Source organism: Vicia villosa, linkage group LG6, assembly GCF_029867415.1.
Source record: "Vicia villosa cultivar HV-30 ecotype Madison, WI linkage group LG6, Vvil1.0, whole genome shotgun sequence".
NCBI classification, from domain to species: Eukaryota; Viridiplantae; Streptophyta; class Magnoliopsida; order Fabales; family Fabaceae; genus Vicia; species Vicia villosa.
Genome location: NC_081185.1, coordinates 36,228,059 through 36,248,195, shown reverse-complemented (window position 1 = coordinate 36,248,195; position 20,137 = coordinate 36,228,059). Strand labels below are relative to the sequence as shown.

Sequence of the window (20,137 nt, the reverse complement as noted above, 5' to 3'; positions counted from 1 at the left end):
CAATAGGATAGTCCAAACAAGCAGAAGAAGTAGTTACTGAACCCGACGCAGGAGTGTCAATAACCATACTTCCATGAATAACAGATATTTCTAATCCCAATCGTTTAGCACAATCCAATGAAATGAACGAATGAGTCGCTCCAGTATCAATAATGGCAACTAAAGGTGTGTCATGGATAAAACACGTACCCTTAATCAGACGATCTTCCGGAGTAGTCTCTGACCCAGACAAGGCAAAGACTTTTCCACCAGCCTGATCCTTCTTCGGTTTAGTGCAGTGTGGATTGATGTGACCCTCTTCGCCGCAATTGTAGCAAGTCACGATCTTCACCCTACAATCAGAAGCAATATGACCTGTCTTACCACACTTGAAGCATTTCTTTTCTCCACTCTTGCACTCATTCCTTCTATGCCCAGTCTCACCACAATTATAGCACCTAACGGGAGCACCAGAATCTCCCCCACTAGGCCTCTTCCAATCCCCAACTCTAGGATTCCCTCTACCATATGGCTTACCTCTATCCATAGGCTTCTTACCTTTCTTGTCAACCAACTCGCGAGAGTGAGATGACTTCAGCTTAAGGTTATCCTCTTCGAAGATCCTACTACAGTCCGCCTAATCGACAAATCGCTGAATCCTCTGATACCGGATTCCTTGCTTGATCTCATCGCGAAGACCATTCTCAAACTTGATGCACTTTGAGAATTCACTGGCTTCGTCATTGTTGTAGTGATCGTAGTACTTCGCCAACTCAACAAATTTCGAAGCATACTCTGGTACTGTCATATTACCCTGAGTCAGCTCCAAAAATTCAATTTCTTTCCTGCCTCAAACGTCTTCAGGAAAATACCTCCTCAGAAACTCTCCTTTGAACACAGCCCAGGAAATAGCTACACCGTCAGCATCCAGTTCAGCTCTAGTAGCCATCCACCAGTCATCAGCCTCTTCGGACAACATATGAGTACCATACCTCACTTTCAGGTTCTCAGCACAATCGATGACTCTGAAAATCCTCTCGATCTCCTTAAGCCACTTCTGAGCACCTTCAGGATCATGCGTGCCCTTGAACAACGGAGGATTGTTCCTCTGAAAACTGTTCAGATGCCTGTCAGCACCAATCACCGCTCCATTGACATTCCCTCCCAGCACACCAGCAATCATGCCCAAAGCCTCAGCGATAGCATCGTCGTTTCTTCCACCTCTTCCAGCCATTATTCTGCTAATCCACAAAATAATTCCATTAGAATCAAAGTATCGACAGTGATAACTCGCACTCGTCACATACAAAAGGGAAAGACTGACACTAAGACTCTGGTCACAACGACCGACTATGCTCTAATACCACTATTGTAACACCCTTCTAAACCCCGCGGCAATTTAAATAAATAATCAGAGTAAAAAAACATACACACAAGGGTGCCACAATTATTTAAAATAAATGAACTAATCATGGTCAAAGTCAGGCTTCATTAGGAAACGGTTCACCAAAACATAATCATGTTTATTACAGCGGAATACGAAACATCATCAAATACAACCAAACAGAAATATAATCCAGCACCAAATAAAATGGAATAATCTCATAAAATTCTAAATTATCGTTCCCCAGGGTTACAGATTAGAGCATGACCGACACGACCCAATATAAACAGATAAACTCTACGAGTTATCCTCACTAAGCACTAATGCTGCTACTCCTCAATCTGAAAATGACAACATGTAAGGGTGAGTCTCATTCTCAATTAGTAAATATTATGCAATTCATAAATAACAAGCATCATAATATACTGTTCATCCAATTATACATATTCAGATTCACACAATAATAGATTACAATACATAACACAGAAATCCATACGATCATGTTATGACGAAATGCAATGACACAAGCGACACTATGCATGTGGTACCAATAAACTGTGGAATCAATCCACCTAACTGATCTACGCCTCATCGAGATACGGCCCACCGACACAATTTCCGCACAATGGGAAATATGTCCACCAATGATCCAAACATCACCGGGATCCAACATCAAATGCATATGAATGAATGAAACACACATAACATACTTAAAAACATCACCGAATCACGATGGACAATTCACCTCAACACCACATCACCGAATAAGTATGTACATGTTTTCAACATCATTCAAATAGTCATGCATTCATCACAATCATAATAATAATCACAACCAATTCATCATCACATCAAACACATTGTCACACCTATCTCATATGCACACAATGTTCAATTCTCATCAAGTAATTAAATCGATTTTTAAAGGAATAAAGTCGGCTACTGCCCATATCCATCATCCATCATATAAAACATTTAATTACTTGCACAACGCTCAAAACGGAACTAAGAAATGATTCACGGATCAAAAGATACGTTATTTTAAAGTTTTAGAAAATTCTCGCTCAGCAAGGTTCGCTCAGCAAAGCAAGGCAGAAGCGAAATCCTTCAGACCTCCGCTCAGCGGACCTCTAGCGACGTCCAACAGAAGCGAACTACGTTGGGACCTCCGCTCAGCGGACCCCCCTCCGCTCAGCGGACCAGCGATTTCAGCAAACCCCAAGTTTGCGACAGGCCCTGCGATTTCACACCCTTTTCACCCAAAAACGATTCCAGACATCACATACAGGCATACAATCATCATATATTCAATTATACACCACAAAACATCATTTAAACGCATTATTAACCAAATAGTTCACACAGTTATCATCAATTCAAGCCAATTATAACAACCTAACCTAACAACCCCAATGTCTAATTGAATCAAACCATACATCAATCTACCTATTACCTAAGACCATATAAGAGATACTAAAAGTAAGAGTCCCCCCTTACCTCGATGAATCTCTTGAATGCTTTCCTTCCGGTTCCACGTTCTTGCATCTTTCTCTTCTCTTGCCCTTTTTCACGTGTTCTTCCTTTCTCCCCAAATGGTTCCTTTTTTTCTTATTTTATGAAAAATAAAAATAAAATAAATTAACCACAACTTAGTAAAAGGCCTAACTAATTAGCACCCCTCTTTTACTAACATCGCACCATAAGCTCAATAGCTTTACTCCATCATTTTCCAATTAAATCCAGTTAAAATACTAAAATTCCACTTATTTAATTTAAATCCAAATCAAATTAGTAAACTGAAATTATGGGGTGTTACATTAGAGGCTCAAGGAGAGTGAACTTTGTGCATAAAGCCTCTTTACAAATATGGAAGTGTGAACTTTAGTTCCAAAAATGGCATGAAACTTGGACAATGCCTAGAACACTTGATCCATAGCTCAAAAGCAAGTGTAATCTTCTGAGTTTGGCCATTTGAACAAGTTAAAATGGTTTTACTTGAGAGATTCTTTCCGATTTGCAAGGGTTTTGGTCTTTGTTTTTCACTTTCTTCATAAAATTTCTTCATTTCAAGTGTTCATGGTGCCATAAAGTTTGACAAAATCATATCTCATGAATGGAGCCATAGATTTTCATGCTACTTAGCTCTTTGGAAACCCCTTTCTACATCATTCATATGAGTAGTTGAAAGTTTCCTCAAACTCTTCTTGGATCATTGAGAAAAATGGCCATAAAGTGGAGGAAAAACTAGGTAAAACACTTAGAAAATTTTCTAAGTTTTTTGAACATAAACCTTGTTTGCTCAAAATCACTTATAAATAATCACTTTTTGAAAAAAAATTCCAATGTGATAAGTTGTTTGTTTTGCCAAGATCTACAACTTGCATGTTGGGAGATTTTTGAGTGTGTAAGCAAAATTTTGAGATCCATGAACTAGGTCAAAATTCACTTAAAAACCCTAGTTTGACTTTTTGTTGACTTTTTTATTCTTGATGAATTATTTGAATTTTATTTGATAAAATGTCTTCAATATCCATATGATGATGATTTGGACCCTTAAAATTCCATGGTTGACTATTTTCTTCAAAAGTCAAAGGTTGACTTGCACAGTTGACTTTTTCTAAATGAATGATTGTCGTGTGATTTTCAAATGAATCAAGCTCTCCTCTTCAAATGAATTATGTGAATGGACTATAATGTTGATTTAGATGCCCTTGAATCATATTTTGAGTCTTGGAACCATCTCCTTATTAAAAGTCAACCTTCCAGTGGAATTGGGTCAAAAACCCTAATTGGAGCTTCTGATGAACTTGAAGGTGATTGATCTTGTATTGAACCATCTTTGGGCCTTGATTTTGATTGGAGAACCTTTTGAATCATATAGGAATGATGAATTTCTTTGTGAGCCTCAAAACCCTAATTTGTTCAACTTCTCCTTGGGCAGTCTCCTGCCTTAGGATACAAGCAACAAGCAACAATTGTTTTTTTGTATTTTTGTTAGCAAATGATAAATGCATGATGATAATGATGATAATGGTGATACTAATATTTAGGTTATGGTTGGATCTCATTGGTCAAAAATTAGGGTGCAACAGATATGATCTCCTTACTTGATGATTAATCATGATTGATTACTTGATTGTTCATACCTTGTTTAGCTCACATATAGATAGTTGTTTCTACCATGATGTATATATATATATATATATATATATATATAATTTGTCTTGATTGATTGATATTCATATTGATGATTGATCACATGTTCACATACACACATGTTCATATCCTTTGACCATACCTTACTTGATTTTATGATTCATTCATGTATTTTGAGTGCTTTTCTACCATGATGCTATGATTAAGTTATGGCTTGCCTTGTTGATTATTATCATCATTATATATTATATCTACATACACTTGTTCACATGTTCATAAACATCTATGTCCATACTTACTTTATATGATTATGATCTTGATGTTTGGCTTTGTTGAGGTATGTCTTCTATTTTAGTCATGACTTTTATATACTTAAGTCTACTTGTAAATATATTGATCTCTTTGTTTGATTAACACTTGTTTATCTTTAAGTCATATTGATGATTCTTTCAGGGATTCCCCTTTTATATTACCATAGCCATGTGATGAGGTTTATTTGTTTATACTTTGATTGTGTTCATGATACATATAACATATCTCAAACATATTACTTGAGATGCTTATCATTGATGCTTGCTTGAGGTGTATGCTATGCTTTCTTGATTCCTCGTTGATATTTCTCGTGTCACCTATCCAAAATAATGGGATAGTATTGACTAAAATTGTCAAGGTACTCACCTCTTTTCTTTCACTTACCTTTGCTTTGTATTTTTAAAACTAAGCACCTAAACCCTTACTTTGCATTTCTAAGGCTTACCCCCTTTTAAATCCTGCTTTGTATTTCTAAAGCTTAGCCATTTTTAAACCAGCTTTGTAATTCTAAAACTTAGAAACTAAACCCTTTCTTTGCATTTCTAAAGCTTAGCCCCATTTTAAATCTTGCTTTAAATTTCTAAAGCTTAGCCGTTTTTAAACATGCTTTGTAATTCTAAAACATAGAACCTAAACCCTTGGTTTGCCTTTCTAAATATTATCCCCTTTTGAAACTTGCTCTACCTTTCTAAAGCTTAGCAATTCAAAAACATGCTTTGTATTTGTAAAACTTAGCACCCAAAAACATTTTTTCAGTTTGGCCTTTTCTTTTCCTTTTTCAGGGGAACTACAAATGCTATGACTTCCCTATTGCACAAAAGGGATATGTAGGCACAAGATGCGATGTCTTGTCGAGCATATAAAATTCTTTTCTCACTACCTTGTTCTTTTCACAAACAAGATAACAATAATAAACTTTAAATATACATAATTCAAAGAGGTTCATATAGAGTGTTATAGATACATAGGGTGCTAACACCTTCCCTTTGTATAACCAACCCCCGAACCAATAACTCTGTTTATTTTATTAGTTTTGATTTAAAAACTTCTTTGGGTTTTATTTCTTTCTTTTCCCGTTTCCTTTGGAAACATTAAAGCGTGGTGACGACTTTCACTAAAATACGAGTTAATTCAAATCAAAGGCTTAGTCTCAATGCTCCCCGCTACAGAAAAGTGGTGGCTTCACTGGGGATACTATATCATCTCTAAGAGGATTGAGCCCATCTTTGTTATATATATATTATTGTTTATTATTTATATTATACTCGTTATATGAAATACTTGTTACTTTTTTAGGTGTATTGGTGATACTTGTGTGGTGAGATAAGTCCTAACTCGGACTTGAGAGTACTTATGATAGGATGTGTGGTATAGTAATGTTGATCTTCATGGAGAAATCCTGAATAAATCAACTTGAGATCCACCACTCAGTGGAGGCCTCTTTGAGGGTAATTTTTGTTAACCAAGTAATTGGAACGACATCGTTACTTTCGACCTGAGAGCCTGAGAAGCTGGGGACCATTAGAACCCATTTACCCCTCTTAGCCTTTTAGGCTATAGTGTTGAGACTATGAAGGAGTAATCCTAAAATATTTGTTACACGATATTACACTCAGATTAGGTTCTCTTGAGAATATTATTGGCCAACAAGTAATCGTAAAACTAATAATATCCAAAAGATGGACTTATGATTCTAGGAACCACTTTTAGAACCTTGTTCTGCTGGTACAAAATAACCATAATGCACACCTTTTTGGATGGTTAGAGCCATGCCTCCATGCTCGTGGCGTTGAACCTTTAAACACCGTGTTTTTACTACGTTAGCATTGCATACATTCAAACATAAAAATATTTTAAACCAAAAATTTTCAAGGAATTTAAAGAAATATTTTTTTAAACATTGTAGGTGTCTTTTACTATGGATTGTGAAAGAAGAAAGACTAGAAGGTACAATTTCAAGAGTCCAAAAATAGAAGAGTTGAGAAAGTTGGGGTCTGTAGTGGCTAGTCCTAAGGATTTCTGTGAAAACTTTGGAAGATTGCCATCTCTCTTGAGGACCAACATGAAGGAAGGGATTCTCACTAAATTGGTTCAGTTTTATGACCCTTTGTATCATTGCTTCACATTTCCAGATTATCAACTTGTCCCAACATTGGAAGAATATGCTAGTGTTGTTGGTTTGCCCATCACTGGTAGGATTCCCTTCACTGGTTTAGAAGAGGATCCTAAATCTCATGACATTGCATCATTCACTCACCTAAGGAAATCTGAGATTAAAGAACACATGATCACAAAAGGAGGTATGTTGGGGTTGCCTGCTCACTATCTGATAGGGAAAGCTCGTACTTTTTCTAAAGAAGGAAGTATGGATGCTTTTGAGGCTTTCTTTGCCTTGTTCATCTATAGTTTTTCTTATTTCCAAATATTGACAACTTTGTTGATATAAATTCCATTAAGATCTTCTTGAAAGGGAATCTAGTTCCTACCCTGCTTGGAGATACTTACTATTCCATTCACCTTAGGAATGCCTATGGAAAAGGGATGATCACTTGTTGTACAAATGGTTTATTTCTCACTTGCCGAAGTCTATTGATTTATGGGATCTCAAAGAAGGACAAAGGTGGTCTCAGAAGATTATGACCCTCACCAATATTGATTTTGTATGGACTGATAACTACTTTTGAAGGATGAAGACCTTAGATAGTTATGTATAATTTGCTAATGTACCTCTTCTTGGTACAAAAGGAGTCATCATTTATAATCCAATTTTACCTCGTCGACAATTTGGATATCCCATGAGTAGAAAACCTAGGAACATCTTGCCAGACCCCATGTAATTTTCTTTTCCACATGTTGATCCTCAATCCAAATACCATTTCAAACCCTCTAAGTATAGTTTTCATTACCCATAAATTAGAGCAAGTCCCCTCCCCTAACAAAATTGTAGCAAGGTGCAATAAGTTATATGAAACCATTTCATTCACTTCAAATCCCCTAAACATCCTCATATTTATTGCCTGATTAACCAGAGCTGATAATCCTTCTGCTACAGTTGAACACGTCTTTATCCAAAGAACTAGGAAAATTATTCATTCTTAAATATTCATCATTGGTTAAATCTCCACACTCGTTTTGATATCTAACCACATGTTCAATTGGTGAATTTGTTGCCTCACCAACAAACTTAGTGAACTTACATATTTTAATTCCTCGAGATAATTTAATTTTTAATGTTATTAGAAAATGAAGACTATAAATAAGGCCTATTTTTTTATTCCACATTAAAATGACGCCTATTTTTATACTCTTTCTACTACATTTTTGACATATGGTTCCCCCTAACATTTATTTGAAGATTTATATTATCACCATTTTGATTTCTATTTTCCATAACCATGTTTCGAGAATCAATGTATAGCACTCGAATAGGTTACTAATTGAGTCAATAGAGATTTGTCTTGATAATATTATTCGAGAATTCTCATTGCACCCATATAGGGTGAAAACACCCCTAAAACCCCAAAATGCCCTTCGGATATGCATATCCGAAGGCACCTTTTTCACACTTTCAAATATTTCGGATATGCATATCCGAAAATACCATGCCCTATTTTTAGATATGCATATCCAAAATGTGCTTTGAGTCCTTCATTTTTTAAAAACAACAAAATTAAATTGTCACAATCGAAGCATCGTAGCAACTAAAATTAATACCTCCTATTATCCGACAAAATGTAATGGAAATAAAAAATACGTAGATTAGAATAAAATATCAATATCATAATATAGAAATAGTTGTTTGGATAAGTGCCAAATGTCAAAATATTACAACAAAAAAATCATAAATAAACATAGGCTACCACTACTGTAACACCCTTCTAAACCCCACGGCTATTAAATAAATTATTCAGAGTACATGAAAACAAGGGCGTCACAATTTCAATAATTAAATAAACATCATACGTCTATGTCATGCATTCACTGAGGGAACTCCATCATAAAACTATAACATTTCATGTTAACACAGCGGAAATTAAATCACACGAATGAATTCAACATCTTTAAAACTTTATCCTTCGAAACATCAAAATAAACAACTAGAGTTATAAAACATAAACTCTAAACATCGCGTCCCCAATGTTACAATATCAGAGCATGACACCTGACGCTAAACTAACGCACTGACTCATGAGCTAATCCTCACCAAGTCGGAAAGCCGCTATCCTCAATCTGAAAATGACAACATGTAAGGGTGAGTCTCATCACAATTAATAAATATTATTGCATTACAAACAACAATATATCATAGTTATATTATTCACCCAATCGTTTCATATCTAGACGTTTCATCATCACACAATCACAACACCATCAAACCATAACATAACACACATTTATTTAGGTCCTGAAAAGTCATGCATATGTATGAACTGACACTATGCATGTGGTACCAACATCATCAATGGGAATAACCCACCGACCGATCTAACATCATCAAGATACGGCCCTGCCAGCATAATTCCATACAATGGGAATTATGCCATTCACTGATCCAACACATCATCATGGATACAGCCCCCAACAAATGATTATGAATGAATGCAAACATACATAAAACATATTTATACCATCATCAATCTATGAGTAACATCATCTCATACTTAGGTCATCATCATCATCATCGTCATCAAAGCATGTCTATATATATTAACATCATTCAATTAAATCATAACATCAATCAATAATACAGATTATCTCATACAATTCATCATGATAAAAAACGGCACTCAAAACAGACCAATATTTTAAAAGTTACACATCATCAAACTTTCAAAATTTACAAAAAGCAAAATTCTGCATTTCACGCTGGCTATACGCATACCATACGCGTACCAACAGATCCTGATTTCCTCGCAAACACACATCATACGCGTACCATACGCGTATGAACAGAAGCTGATTTCTTCCCAAAACACAGCATACACGTACCACAAGGCCATACGCGTACTATACGCGTATCAATAGAAGGGCGTATTTTGGTGCGTAACGGGGCGCGTACCATACGCATACCACCCCCTCATACGCGTACCTTACGCGTATCATACACAAATGGGCAGAAGTCCCAAAAACTTGCAACTTACCCAGTTCGTCTTCCTCGCGATTTCACTGATACAGTCTGCGATTTGGGTTCTAAAACAGAAATTCTGCACTCTTAACTGTCGCGGGGAAAAATCGTTGTCTTTTCTAAATGAGACACCTGATGCCTTCTTTGGGCTCGAGTGCTCAAAAAATGATTTTTCTTTTGTACGGACCAAACTTTTTATTGTTTCCAAAAGAGGAAAAGGAAAAAAGCTGCAATAACCTTAAAAGCGGGGAGAGATCTTGGGTAAGAGGGTTGGTTATACGAAGGGAAGGTATTAGCACCCAACGTATCTATAGTACTCTATAGGTTTCTTTATTTTGTTTATTCCATTCTTGTTATGGTGGAGGTTCTTGTGAGAAAGAGGTGGGACCTAAGGTGTTTGTTTGATTATGCTCGCAAAGATCATCGCGATCCTCTGCATACATATCCCCTAGAGGGAATCAGAGCATCTGTAGCTCGGGGTCTACGGGTGCTAAGGTTTGAATGGTTTGAGAGAGAAGTTTTGCTCGCCAAGGAGTAAGACCTTGTGCCTACGTATTCTCAAAGGGATGTTGAGAAAGTCAGAGCAATCGTAGTTCCCACTTATGCTAGTGGAAGCAAAGGAAAAGAGACAAATGTCATCTAAATGTTCGATGTATCTAATCTATATCATCACATACATCTGTTTGATTTTTGTTTGAAAATCTTTTCATTATAAGCCCGGGGCCATGCCACTTAGGGTGCTTAGAATGATAAAGATGTTTTTGTTTAACCAGCCTTGTGGCAAAAGTTTCAATGAAGTCAGCCTTGTGACAAAAACTTTGATTAATCAGCCAGCCTTGTGGCAAAAGTTTCAATGAAGTCAGCCTTGTGACAAAAACTTTGATTAATCATCCAGTACGGTGGTAAAACAGTTTGATTGATTAGCCAGCCTTGTGGCAAAAAAGTTTGATTGATTGATTGATTGATTGTTTGTGATGATATAGAAGAGATACTCCTATCATAGAGATGATAAATGTCTAATCTCCTGGGGTATTTGATTTGGATATTGGGGATGCTTATAAGAAGCCCGTGGGTCCTTGTATGAAGCCCAAGAGGAGGCTATCCGAGGGTCCTTGCATTGTAAGCCCAAGAGGAGGCTATGGGAGGGACAATCCAGGGTCCTTGCATTGTAAGCCCAAGAGGAGGCTATGGGAGGGTCACTCGTTTGTACAAAGCCCAAGGGGAGGCATGGTATAGTTGGTTTGAGCTCTTAGAGCGATTTCACCGGGAAACCATACTCTATGTCCTAACCTAAACTAGGGAGATTCTTTGCACGAAGCCCAATAGGAGGCTATGGGGAACCTAGTGTTGTACTAAGTTGAACAAGCATATATAACACAATCACAAGTATGAACAAGTACAAGCAAATATGAACAAGTACATGAACAAATATGAACAGTTATACATATATATGACAAGGTGTGTGTATATAATGGAGTTTATGAAGGAAATATACCTGTAAGCATGATCCATTTGCATACACGGGGCTCGGGACTCACACTCGGGGAGAAGTCCACTTGAGTTTATTCAAAGCTATGTAAACAGGTATTTACAAAGGGGCTTGGGACTTATACCTACATGGAGGCCCATGGTATTTTTGGGAAGATTTAAAGAAAACCTTCATTTTTGATTTGTTATTCAAAGTTAAAAAACAGATTAAGATATGCACAAAAAATGTGTGTGTACAATGAAATACCTAATTTCACGTACAGGAATGGGTATGTACAAAAGGGGCTTGGGACTTATACCTACATGGAGGCCCATGGTATATTGAAAAATTTTGTTTCTTTGGAGTTTTATTGTTTTGAAAATTGTTTTGAAAATTGTACAAAAAGAAAAGAAATGGGACTTACACTCTCTAATACTCGAGAGGCCCCACTTCATTTTGAAAATCGATTGATTAATCAAAAAGGATTTAAAAAAGAAGTGGTTTATCGTTTTGAAAAAGAATCGCGATCGCTCGTCTTAAAACGATTTGAATTTGAAAGAAAACAACTTAATTAAGTTAAAACAAGTTTTAATACTCAATTAAGACCTAAATGATTAGGGTTTGATCACAAAAAAATATTTACAAGTGATTAGGTTAAAAATTAAATGAAAAACAATATTTAAAGTATTTAAAAACACTTAAAAATGTATCATTTTAAACCTAATTAAAAGCATATTAACTAAATCTTTTTTTGTGATTTTTTTTGATATTGTCAAAATATGTATATTAAATAAGAGGTGTGTAAAAAATGAATCAAAAATAAGTTGATTTGATTGGTTAAATTAAAGGATGAATTTGTGAAAAAAAATGAACAAAATAAGTGATAAAAAAAATGGTTTTGTCTTCACTAAGACTTGAACCCACTCCCTTGTGTTCACCAGCCAAAACACTTGCCAACCCAGCTGCGCGCGCAGCTTGTTACTATAACAACTCCATTTAATTATATTTGAAAATTAACATTTGAAATTTCTGAACAGAAAATGGCGCCAAGAACACCATCCCCATTTGATTTTGAAAATTCTTGAAACTGAACCAAATTGATCAAGTAAAGGGTCTATCTTGCTCGGTTTTGGACGAGGAACATGATGATAGCATTTAATTTCATTTATTTTAACTCTAAGGCCATTGATTCTCTGATGAACACGAAGAACCCTAATTCTATGATTCATTCTAAAATCGTGTATGTGCAAGTTAAGATGCAATTGATTGAGGGTTAATGATCCTCATAGGTGCAGAAACAAGATGGTATGCTCACATTTCATTTATGATGCGTGCAAGTATGAGTTTGAAGTTCATGAGGCTTACCTTCAAAAACGGCCAAAGTGGAGATTGAATTCTTCAGTAGAGGTGTTACAGATGCTTTGCAATGATCTGGATAGCTTCAATGATGATTATGGAACATGTCTGGATGCTTGGAGTGAACTGAATTCATCTGAGCATAGCCATGAGACCCGATCTGCAGTTGCTTGGAGTGAGGATCGAATTTGATGATGGAGGTGTTTCAGATCACGGATGATGATTGGTATAGCTCATATATGATATATGGAATGTGTTTGGATGATTAACTTGGACATATATGGGCTAGTGTGAATTTTGGCATGATAAGGCTCTCTTTATGCAAACATGGTGGTTGAAGAGTGATTCTGAGATTTAGGTGTTTTTGGGGTGTGTGGATGGATCAAACACATCACATTTGATGTTTATGAGATGTTAGAACCCTCACTTTGGCCAGAAATTGCAAGAGATGGGAATTGCAATTCTCCCTCTTTGAAACTCATGAAACTTGCAACTTAAGAAAGAAGAGAGAAAACCTATGATTATGAGGTTTTGGTGTGAATTGAAGAGTGGAAATGACCTCTATTTATAGGCCAAAGTTTCTGAATACAAAGCTCTTGCAAGTTGATCAAGAATGATGATTTGGCTTAAGAGATAAAATGGAATCTTTCACATTAAATGCAAATGGTTAAAGTAACTAAACCATGGTTATTTTGGCCAAGCTTCTTATCTCTTTCCATTCTGATCTCAAATCAGAAAATATCATTCAATCATTGCTTTGGTGTGTCATTGCTTGAATTATAGGCCATATAGTATTGAACTTAGTGAAAATGGCTTGTAATTTCATGCATAATGACCTCTAATTGCAAAATTCAAAACCATAGCTACACTCCATATTTTTTCATGCTCTTGGACATTTTGGAAAGCTCATATTACACACTTCAAAACCCTAGTTGAAAGTTTCTTCAAGATCCTTAAGGAAGTGGGTGAAAAAGATTCATGAACTTTGAGAAAAATGAAGTTTCAAGTGAAATTTTCCAAAGATGCCAACTTTGAAGCTCCATATCTCTTAAATGGTTGATCTTATGGAAAAAATTTATATGTGTCAAAGTTGTTTATTGGATCAAAATCTACAACTTTCATGTTGGAAGTTTTTTTCAGTTTGTAGGTGAAATTTTGAGTTATTCCCCTCCAAAGTTTGGAAAAAACCATGAAAAACACTTAGAAAAATTTTCTAAGTATGAAAGTCAAACTTTTGACTTTTTGATTCTTGATTGATTTTCTTGATTTTTCTTGATCAAATGACTTCTCATATCATATATTGATGATTCAAAACTTCAAAAGTCATGGTTGACCAAAATTCCCCAAAAGTCAATGGTGATCTTGTACAGTTGACTTTTTCAGACGAATCGCGTTTCTGGAGATTTCAAATGAAACAGGCTACCCTCATCAAATGAATGGTATGAATGGATCACATTGAAGCATTAGAGGATATTGAGCCATGGTTTGAGTTGTGGCACCATGTCTTGATTAAAAAGTCAGTTGTTCAGTGAATTAGGTCAAAAACCCTAATTGTCGACCTGATGAAATTGATGACTGTGAATTTTGAATTGAGACACAATCTTCATTGGATATTGTCATAGGGATTATTTGAAGATGATTGAAACCTTTGATTGACTTCCTGGGGATTTTTAGGGTTTCCCAAATGTGATCCCTGATTTCAGTCCCTGATAGTTCAAAACCCTGATCTGAGGATTTGTCTGATCAATCTTTGTGTAGGAGATGTTATGAGCCAATGGATTAGGTCAAAATGATGCACTGGGAGTCTTGAGGTCATGTCCCAAGTCATTAGGTCAAATCCTGAGCAAAAGTCAGGAGTATACTATCTTCAGTCAAAACCCTAATCTGGTTGGTTCAGAGCCTTTGAGATTGTTGAAATGAATCTCTGAGGACCAAATGTTGATTATTGATGAAGATGATTCTTTTGAGATGAAGGGAGAACAAAACCCTAATTGACTGTTCCTTGCACTGATGAGTGATCTCTTGATTAAACCCTGCTGAGCACAAGTAACAAACACAAGCTATGCAATTTGTTAGAGATGCAAATGATGCATATGCAAATGATATGAGGTGGTATCTTAGGTCAAAAATTGGGGTATGACAGATGCCCCTATTTAAGTTTCTTCAACCTGAGACATGAAGATTGAAAATCTTCGTTTTGATAGGGTGGAAGAGACTTAAATATCAGAAGACGCAAATTTTGGACCTAAGATACCAAAATTGCGAATGATGCAAGGATATCTTTACCGAGGGGATATCAAGAACTGACTCCGCTGGGGAAAAGAGATCGGGAAGGATGCCTCAATCCGTTTTTAGGAAGAGAATCCATTTTGTCTTTCTTTTCGGGAAAGCAAGTGTATGCTTCACCGGGGAATGATAGCTTTGTAAGAAAAGCTTACCTATCGACATTATCGACTATCAGCATGGGGATAGACTTGTTTAATAATGCGAAGGTGAAAGGTATGAAACTGTATTACCGACTATCAGCATGGTGATGGACTTGACAAGGTAAAAAGTTTCAAAGGTTCGGTTAATATTACCGACTATCAGCCTTGTGATAGACATGTTAATAATATAACCAGAACAAGAGGTTACCGACTACCAGCCTTGTGATAGTGGTTTTGAAGACTTGATCAATTATCAATCGAGTGATAAAATGATCTTGGAGACTTTGCTAGGGAAATTACTGGTTATTCAGCCTTGTGAACAGTAATAAGGCCCTGATTGTCAAATGGTCTTCATGATTGATTTCCTTGAGGGGAAAAATCTTTTGAAAGAGACATAAGCTGCTCGGATGATGAGGCTATTGCTTATTGTCTGTTTTTCACGACTCTATTTGAGGAATCGGAATTTGAATCTCTGGTAAAGACAAGGTTCTAACCAAGAATGAATTGGAAAGAAACAGTCAAACAAGACTTTGTACCCATGAGGAATGAGCTCAAATGGGATTTTCTCCTTCGTTTTGAGAGGAGAAACTGAAGCAACCTTCTTCCACGAGGAATGATCTCAGTGGGGAACTGGAGAAAGAAGATGTTCTTTCTGCTTATGGGTGACAACCTACTTGGAGAGATGACACGCCCATATCTGTTTCTTCTTTCTTTTCTTTTTTTTTTTCTTTTTTTCTTTTTTTTCTCTTTTTTGGGATAGATATATCCTGAACAAATGATTTCGAAGCAAACATTGAAAAATGCAAGAATGCATAAATGATGCAAATATGTATGAATGATGAATGTCATGAATGTAGCATGCATGCTAACAATACTGACAGACAATGAAGTATATACTGGAGAAGGACCGACGTCGCAATACAACCAGATACTTGGCAAATGTTTTTCAACACGGTGTAGATAACACAGGTGATGAATGGTGCTTCGTGCTTAATACTTCTCTGGGGAAGATGAGTATCTTTTCTTACTGAGATGGAAGAACTTCTTCACTGGAGATGGAAAATCCTCTTCACTGGGGATGAAGACCTTCTTTACTGGGGATAGAAGAGCTTCTCCATTGGGGATAGGAGAGCTTTTCTACTGGGGATAGGAGAGCTTTTCCTATTATAATCTTTGATTCGTCTTATGGAGATAGCTATTGATGTTCCTTCTGTTGTTCACAACTCAAAGGAAAGTTTCGCTTTTATTTTGAAAAGGAAAAGTAAATTCATTTAAAACTTTTTTTCTTTTTTCTTTTCAAAAGTGAATAACACAATTAAAGCGTCATTTTGCAAGCTAAAAGAAATTAGAGATTGCAAACAAGTGGGCACAAGGCTCAAATTTATTTAATAGGATGGAAATCAGCTAAAGGCGTGATTCCATGGAGTATTTACAAAAGTTGGAAATGGTAATTATGCGGAAAAGGCTACATTGAAAGCAATAACTACTATTCCCCCCAACAACTTTGAGTTCCAACTATGCTTGTTGCTTCAGATTGACAATGATTTGAAGATCCTTTGATGAAAATGACTCCTCAGATGACGAAGTACGGACTGATGCAGTTACTTTGTCATAATTCCTTAATTTTTGCCTAGATTGCCCTTTCAGGTTTTCAATCTACCAGGATGAATTTTTCTGTTTATTGTCTCTAATTTTTGCCTGGACCGCCCTTTCAGGTTTTCAGTCCACCGAGACGCTCATTTTTGCCTAAGTCGCCCTTTGCGGGTTTTCGACTTACCGAGCTGTTCTTTTGTATTTTTTAGACAAAGTATTTCTTGACTGCATCAGCATTCACAGGATGTGGGAGTTCATCACCATCCATGGTTGCAAGAATCATGGCGCCGCCAGAAAATGTTCTTTTGACAACATACGGGCCTTCGTAATTAGGAGACCATTTGCCCCTAGAATCTGGTTGAAAAGACAAGATCTTTTTAAGCACGAGGTCGCCTTCTCGAAATTCACGAGGTCGAACCTTTTTGTTGAAGGCTTGTTTCATCCTTGCTTGGTATAACTGTCCGTGGCATAGAGCAGTCATACGTTTTTCTTCGATTAAGTTCAACTGATCGTATCTGCTTTGACACCATTCAGCCTCTGATAACTTAGTCTCCATGAGGACTCTCATTGATGGGATTTCAACTTCTATGGGGAGCACAGCTTCCATGCCGTATACTAGAGAAAAAGGATTTGCCCCTGTTGAAGTACGCACTGAAGTACGGTACCCATGTAAAGCAAATGGCAGCATTTCATGCCAGTCTTTGTAAGTGACGACCATTTTCTGGACGATCTTCTTAATGTTCTTGTTAGCAGCTTCAACGGCGCCGTTCATTTTTGGTCTGTAAGGAGAAGAGTTATGATGCTCAATCTTGAATTCCTCACACAATTCTTTCATCATCTTGTTGTTCAAGTTTGAACCATTGTCAGTAATGATTTTGCTGGGAATACCATATCGGCAAATGATGTTGTTCTTGATAAACCTCACAACCACTTGTCTTGTAACATTGGCGTAAGATGCTGCTTCGACCCATTTGGTGAAGCAATCAATGGCTACCAAGATGAAACGATGACCGTTTGAAGCTTTCGGCTCGATCATTCCAATCATGTCGATACCCCACATGGAGAAAGGCCACGGAGATGAGAGAACATTGAGTAGAGTCGGTGGTACATGGATCTTATCTGCGTAGATCTGGCACTTGTGACATCTCTTCACGTGTTTGTAACAGTCAGATTCCATTGTCAACCAATAGTATCCTGCTCTTAAGATCTTTTTGGACATTGCATGCCCATTTGAATGAGTTCCAAAGGACCCTTCATGCACTTCATGCATTAACATGTCTGCTTCGTGTCTATCCACGCATCTGAGCAAAACCATGTCGAAATTTCTTTTGTATAGCACATCTCCATTCAGGAAGAAACTGCCAGAAAGTCTCCTTAGAGTTTTCTTATCTTTGTTTGAGGCCCCAAGCGGGTACTCTTGAGTTTGAAGGAAGCGTTTGATGTCGTGGAACCACGGTTTATCATCGATGACTGCTTCAGTTGCAAACACATAGGCGGGCCTTTCAAGGCGCGTGATTCTGACTTTAGGCACATCATTCCAGTGACTGACTTTGAACATGGAAGATAGAGTAGCCAAGGCGTCTGCCATTCGATTCTGATCTCGAGGTATATGATGCAATTCAACCTTGTTGAAGAAAGTCAACAGACGTCTTGCATAATCTCTGTAGGGAATCAAGCCAGGGTGGTAAGTTTCCCATTTGTCTTTGATTTGGTTGATCACGAGGGCTGAATCTCCATATATGTCTAGGATCTTGATCCTTAAATCAATGGCTTCTTCGAGACCCATGATACAAGCTTCATATTCTGCGATGTTGTTGGTGCAATCAAATAGCAATCTGGCGGAGAACGGGATATGAGTACCCTTGGGAGTGATGATGATTGCCCCAATTCCATTGCCATAAGCGTTTACTGCTCCATCAAAAATTAGGCCCCATCTTGATCCAGGATCAGGACCTTCTTCAGGTAACGGTTCATCACAATCTTTCATCTTCAAGTACAAGACATCTTCGTCAGGAAAGTCAAACTTGAGAGATTGATATTCATTAATTGGTTGATGCGCCAAGTGATCGGCGAGAATGCTTCCTTTGACCGCTTTTTGAGCACGGTATTCAATGTCATATTCGGATAACAGCATTTGCCATCGGGCAATCCTTCCTGTTAAGGCAGGCTTTTCAAAGACATACTTGATCGGATCCATTTTGGAGATTAACCAAGTAGTATTGTTGATCATGTACTGGCGGAGACGTTTTGAAGCCCAAGCCAAAGCACAACATGTTTTTTCGAGCATGGAGTAACGAGACTCACAGTCTGTGAATTTCTTACTCAGATAATAGATGGCATGCTCCTTCTTACCGGTTTCATCTTGCTGTCCAAGCATACAACCCATGGATTCTTCCAACACAGTAAGGTACATGATTAATGGTCTCCCTTCAACTGGAGGAATCAATATTGGTGGTTCTAACAGGTACTCTTTGATACTGTCGAACGCTTTCTGGCAATCTTCAGTCCATACAACCCCTTGATCTTTGCGGAGAAGCTTGAAAATTGGCCCACAAGTAGCAGTCATTTGAGAGATAAATCTGGAGATATAATTCAATCGTCCGAGAAATCCTCTTACTTGCTTTTCAGTTTTTGGTGCAGGCATCTTTTGAATAGCTCTGACTTTGTCGGGATCTACTTCAATACCTCTTTGGCTGACAATGAAACCCAAGAGTTTTCCAGATCTAACCCCAAAAGTACATTTATTAGGATTCAAGCGAAGCTGATATTTCCTTAGTCGTTGAAACAACTTCAAAAGGTATTCAATATGTTCTTCTTCTGTGCTGGACTTGGCTATCATGTCGTCCACATAAACTTCAATTTCTTTATGCATCATGTCATGAAAGAGAGTAGTCATTGCCCTTTGGTAAGTTGCGCCTGCATTCTTCAATCCAAACGGCATTACTTTGTAGCAAAAGGTACCCCATGGGGTGATGAAAGATGTCTTCTCCATGTCTTCAGGAGCCATCTTGATCTGATTATAACCGGAGAACCCGTCCATGAAGGAAAAGACGTTGAACTTAGCGGTGTTATCGACCAGCATGTCGATATGTGGTAGTGGAAAGTCATCTTTGGGACTGGCTTTGTTCAAGTCACGGTAGTCAACACACATTCTGACTTTTCCATCTTTCTTCGGAACTGGCACTATGTTGGCCAACCATTGAGGATATTCTGAGGTGACAAGAAAACCTGCGTCGAGCTGTTTTTGAACTTCCACTTTGATCTTGTTAGCCATATCAGGGTGAGTCCTTCGCAATTTCTGCTTAACCGGCGGACATTCTGGCTTCAATGGCAAGTAA

General features: G+C 37.3%; 1 protein-coding gene across 1 annotated transcript; it reads right to left on the bottom strand.

The window, feature by feature from the left end:
- Positions 1-7,599: 7,599 nt before the first annotated feature.
- Positions 7,600-19,314, bottom strand: LOC131613531 (uncharacterized; the record flags this gene model as incomplete). Its single annotated transcript, XM_058885191.1, has 2 exons — positions 7,600-7,893; positions 17,998-19,314. Coding segments are annotated over 2 exons (1,611 nt in total), but the record flags the coding sequence as incomplete, so codon positions are not given.
- Positions 19,315-20,137: the final 823 nt, after the last annotated feature.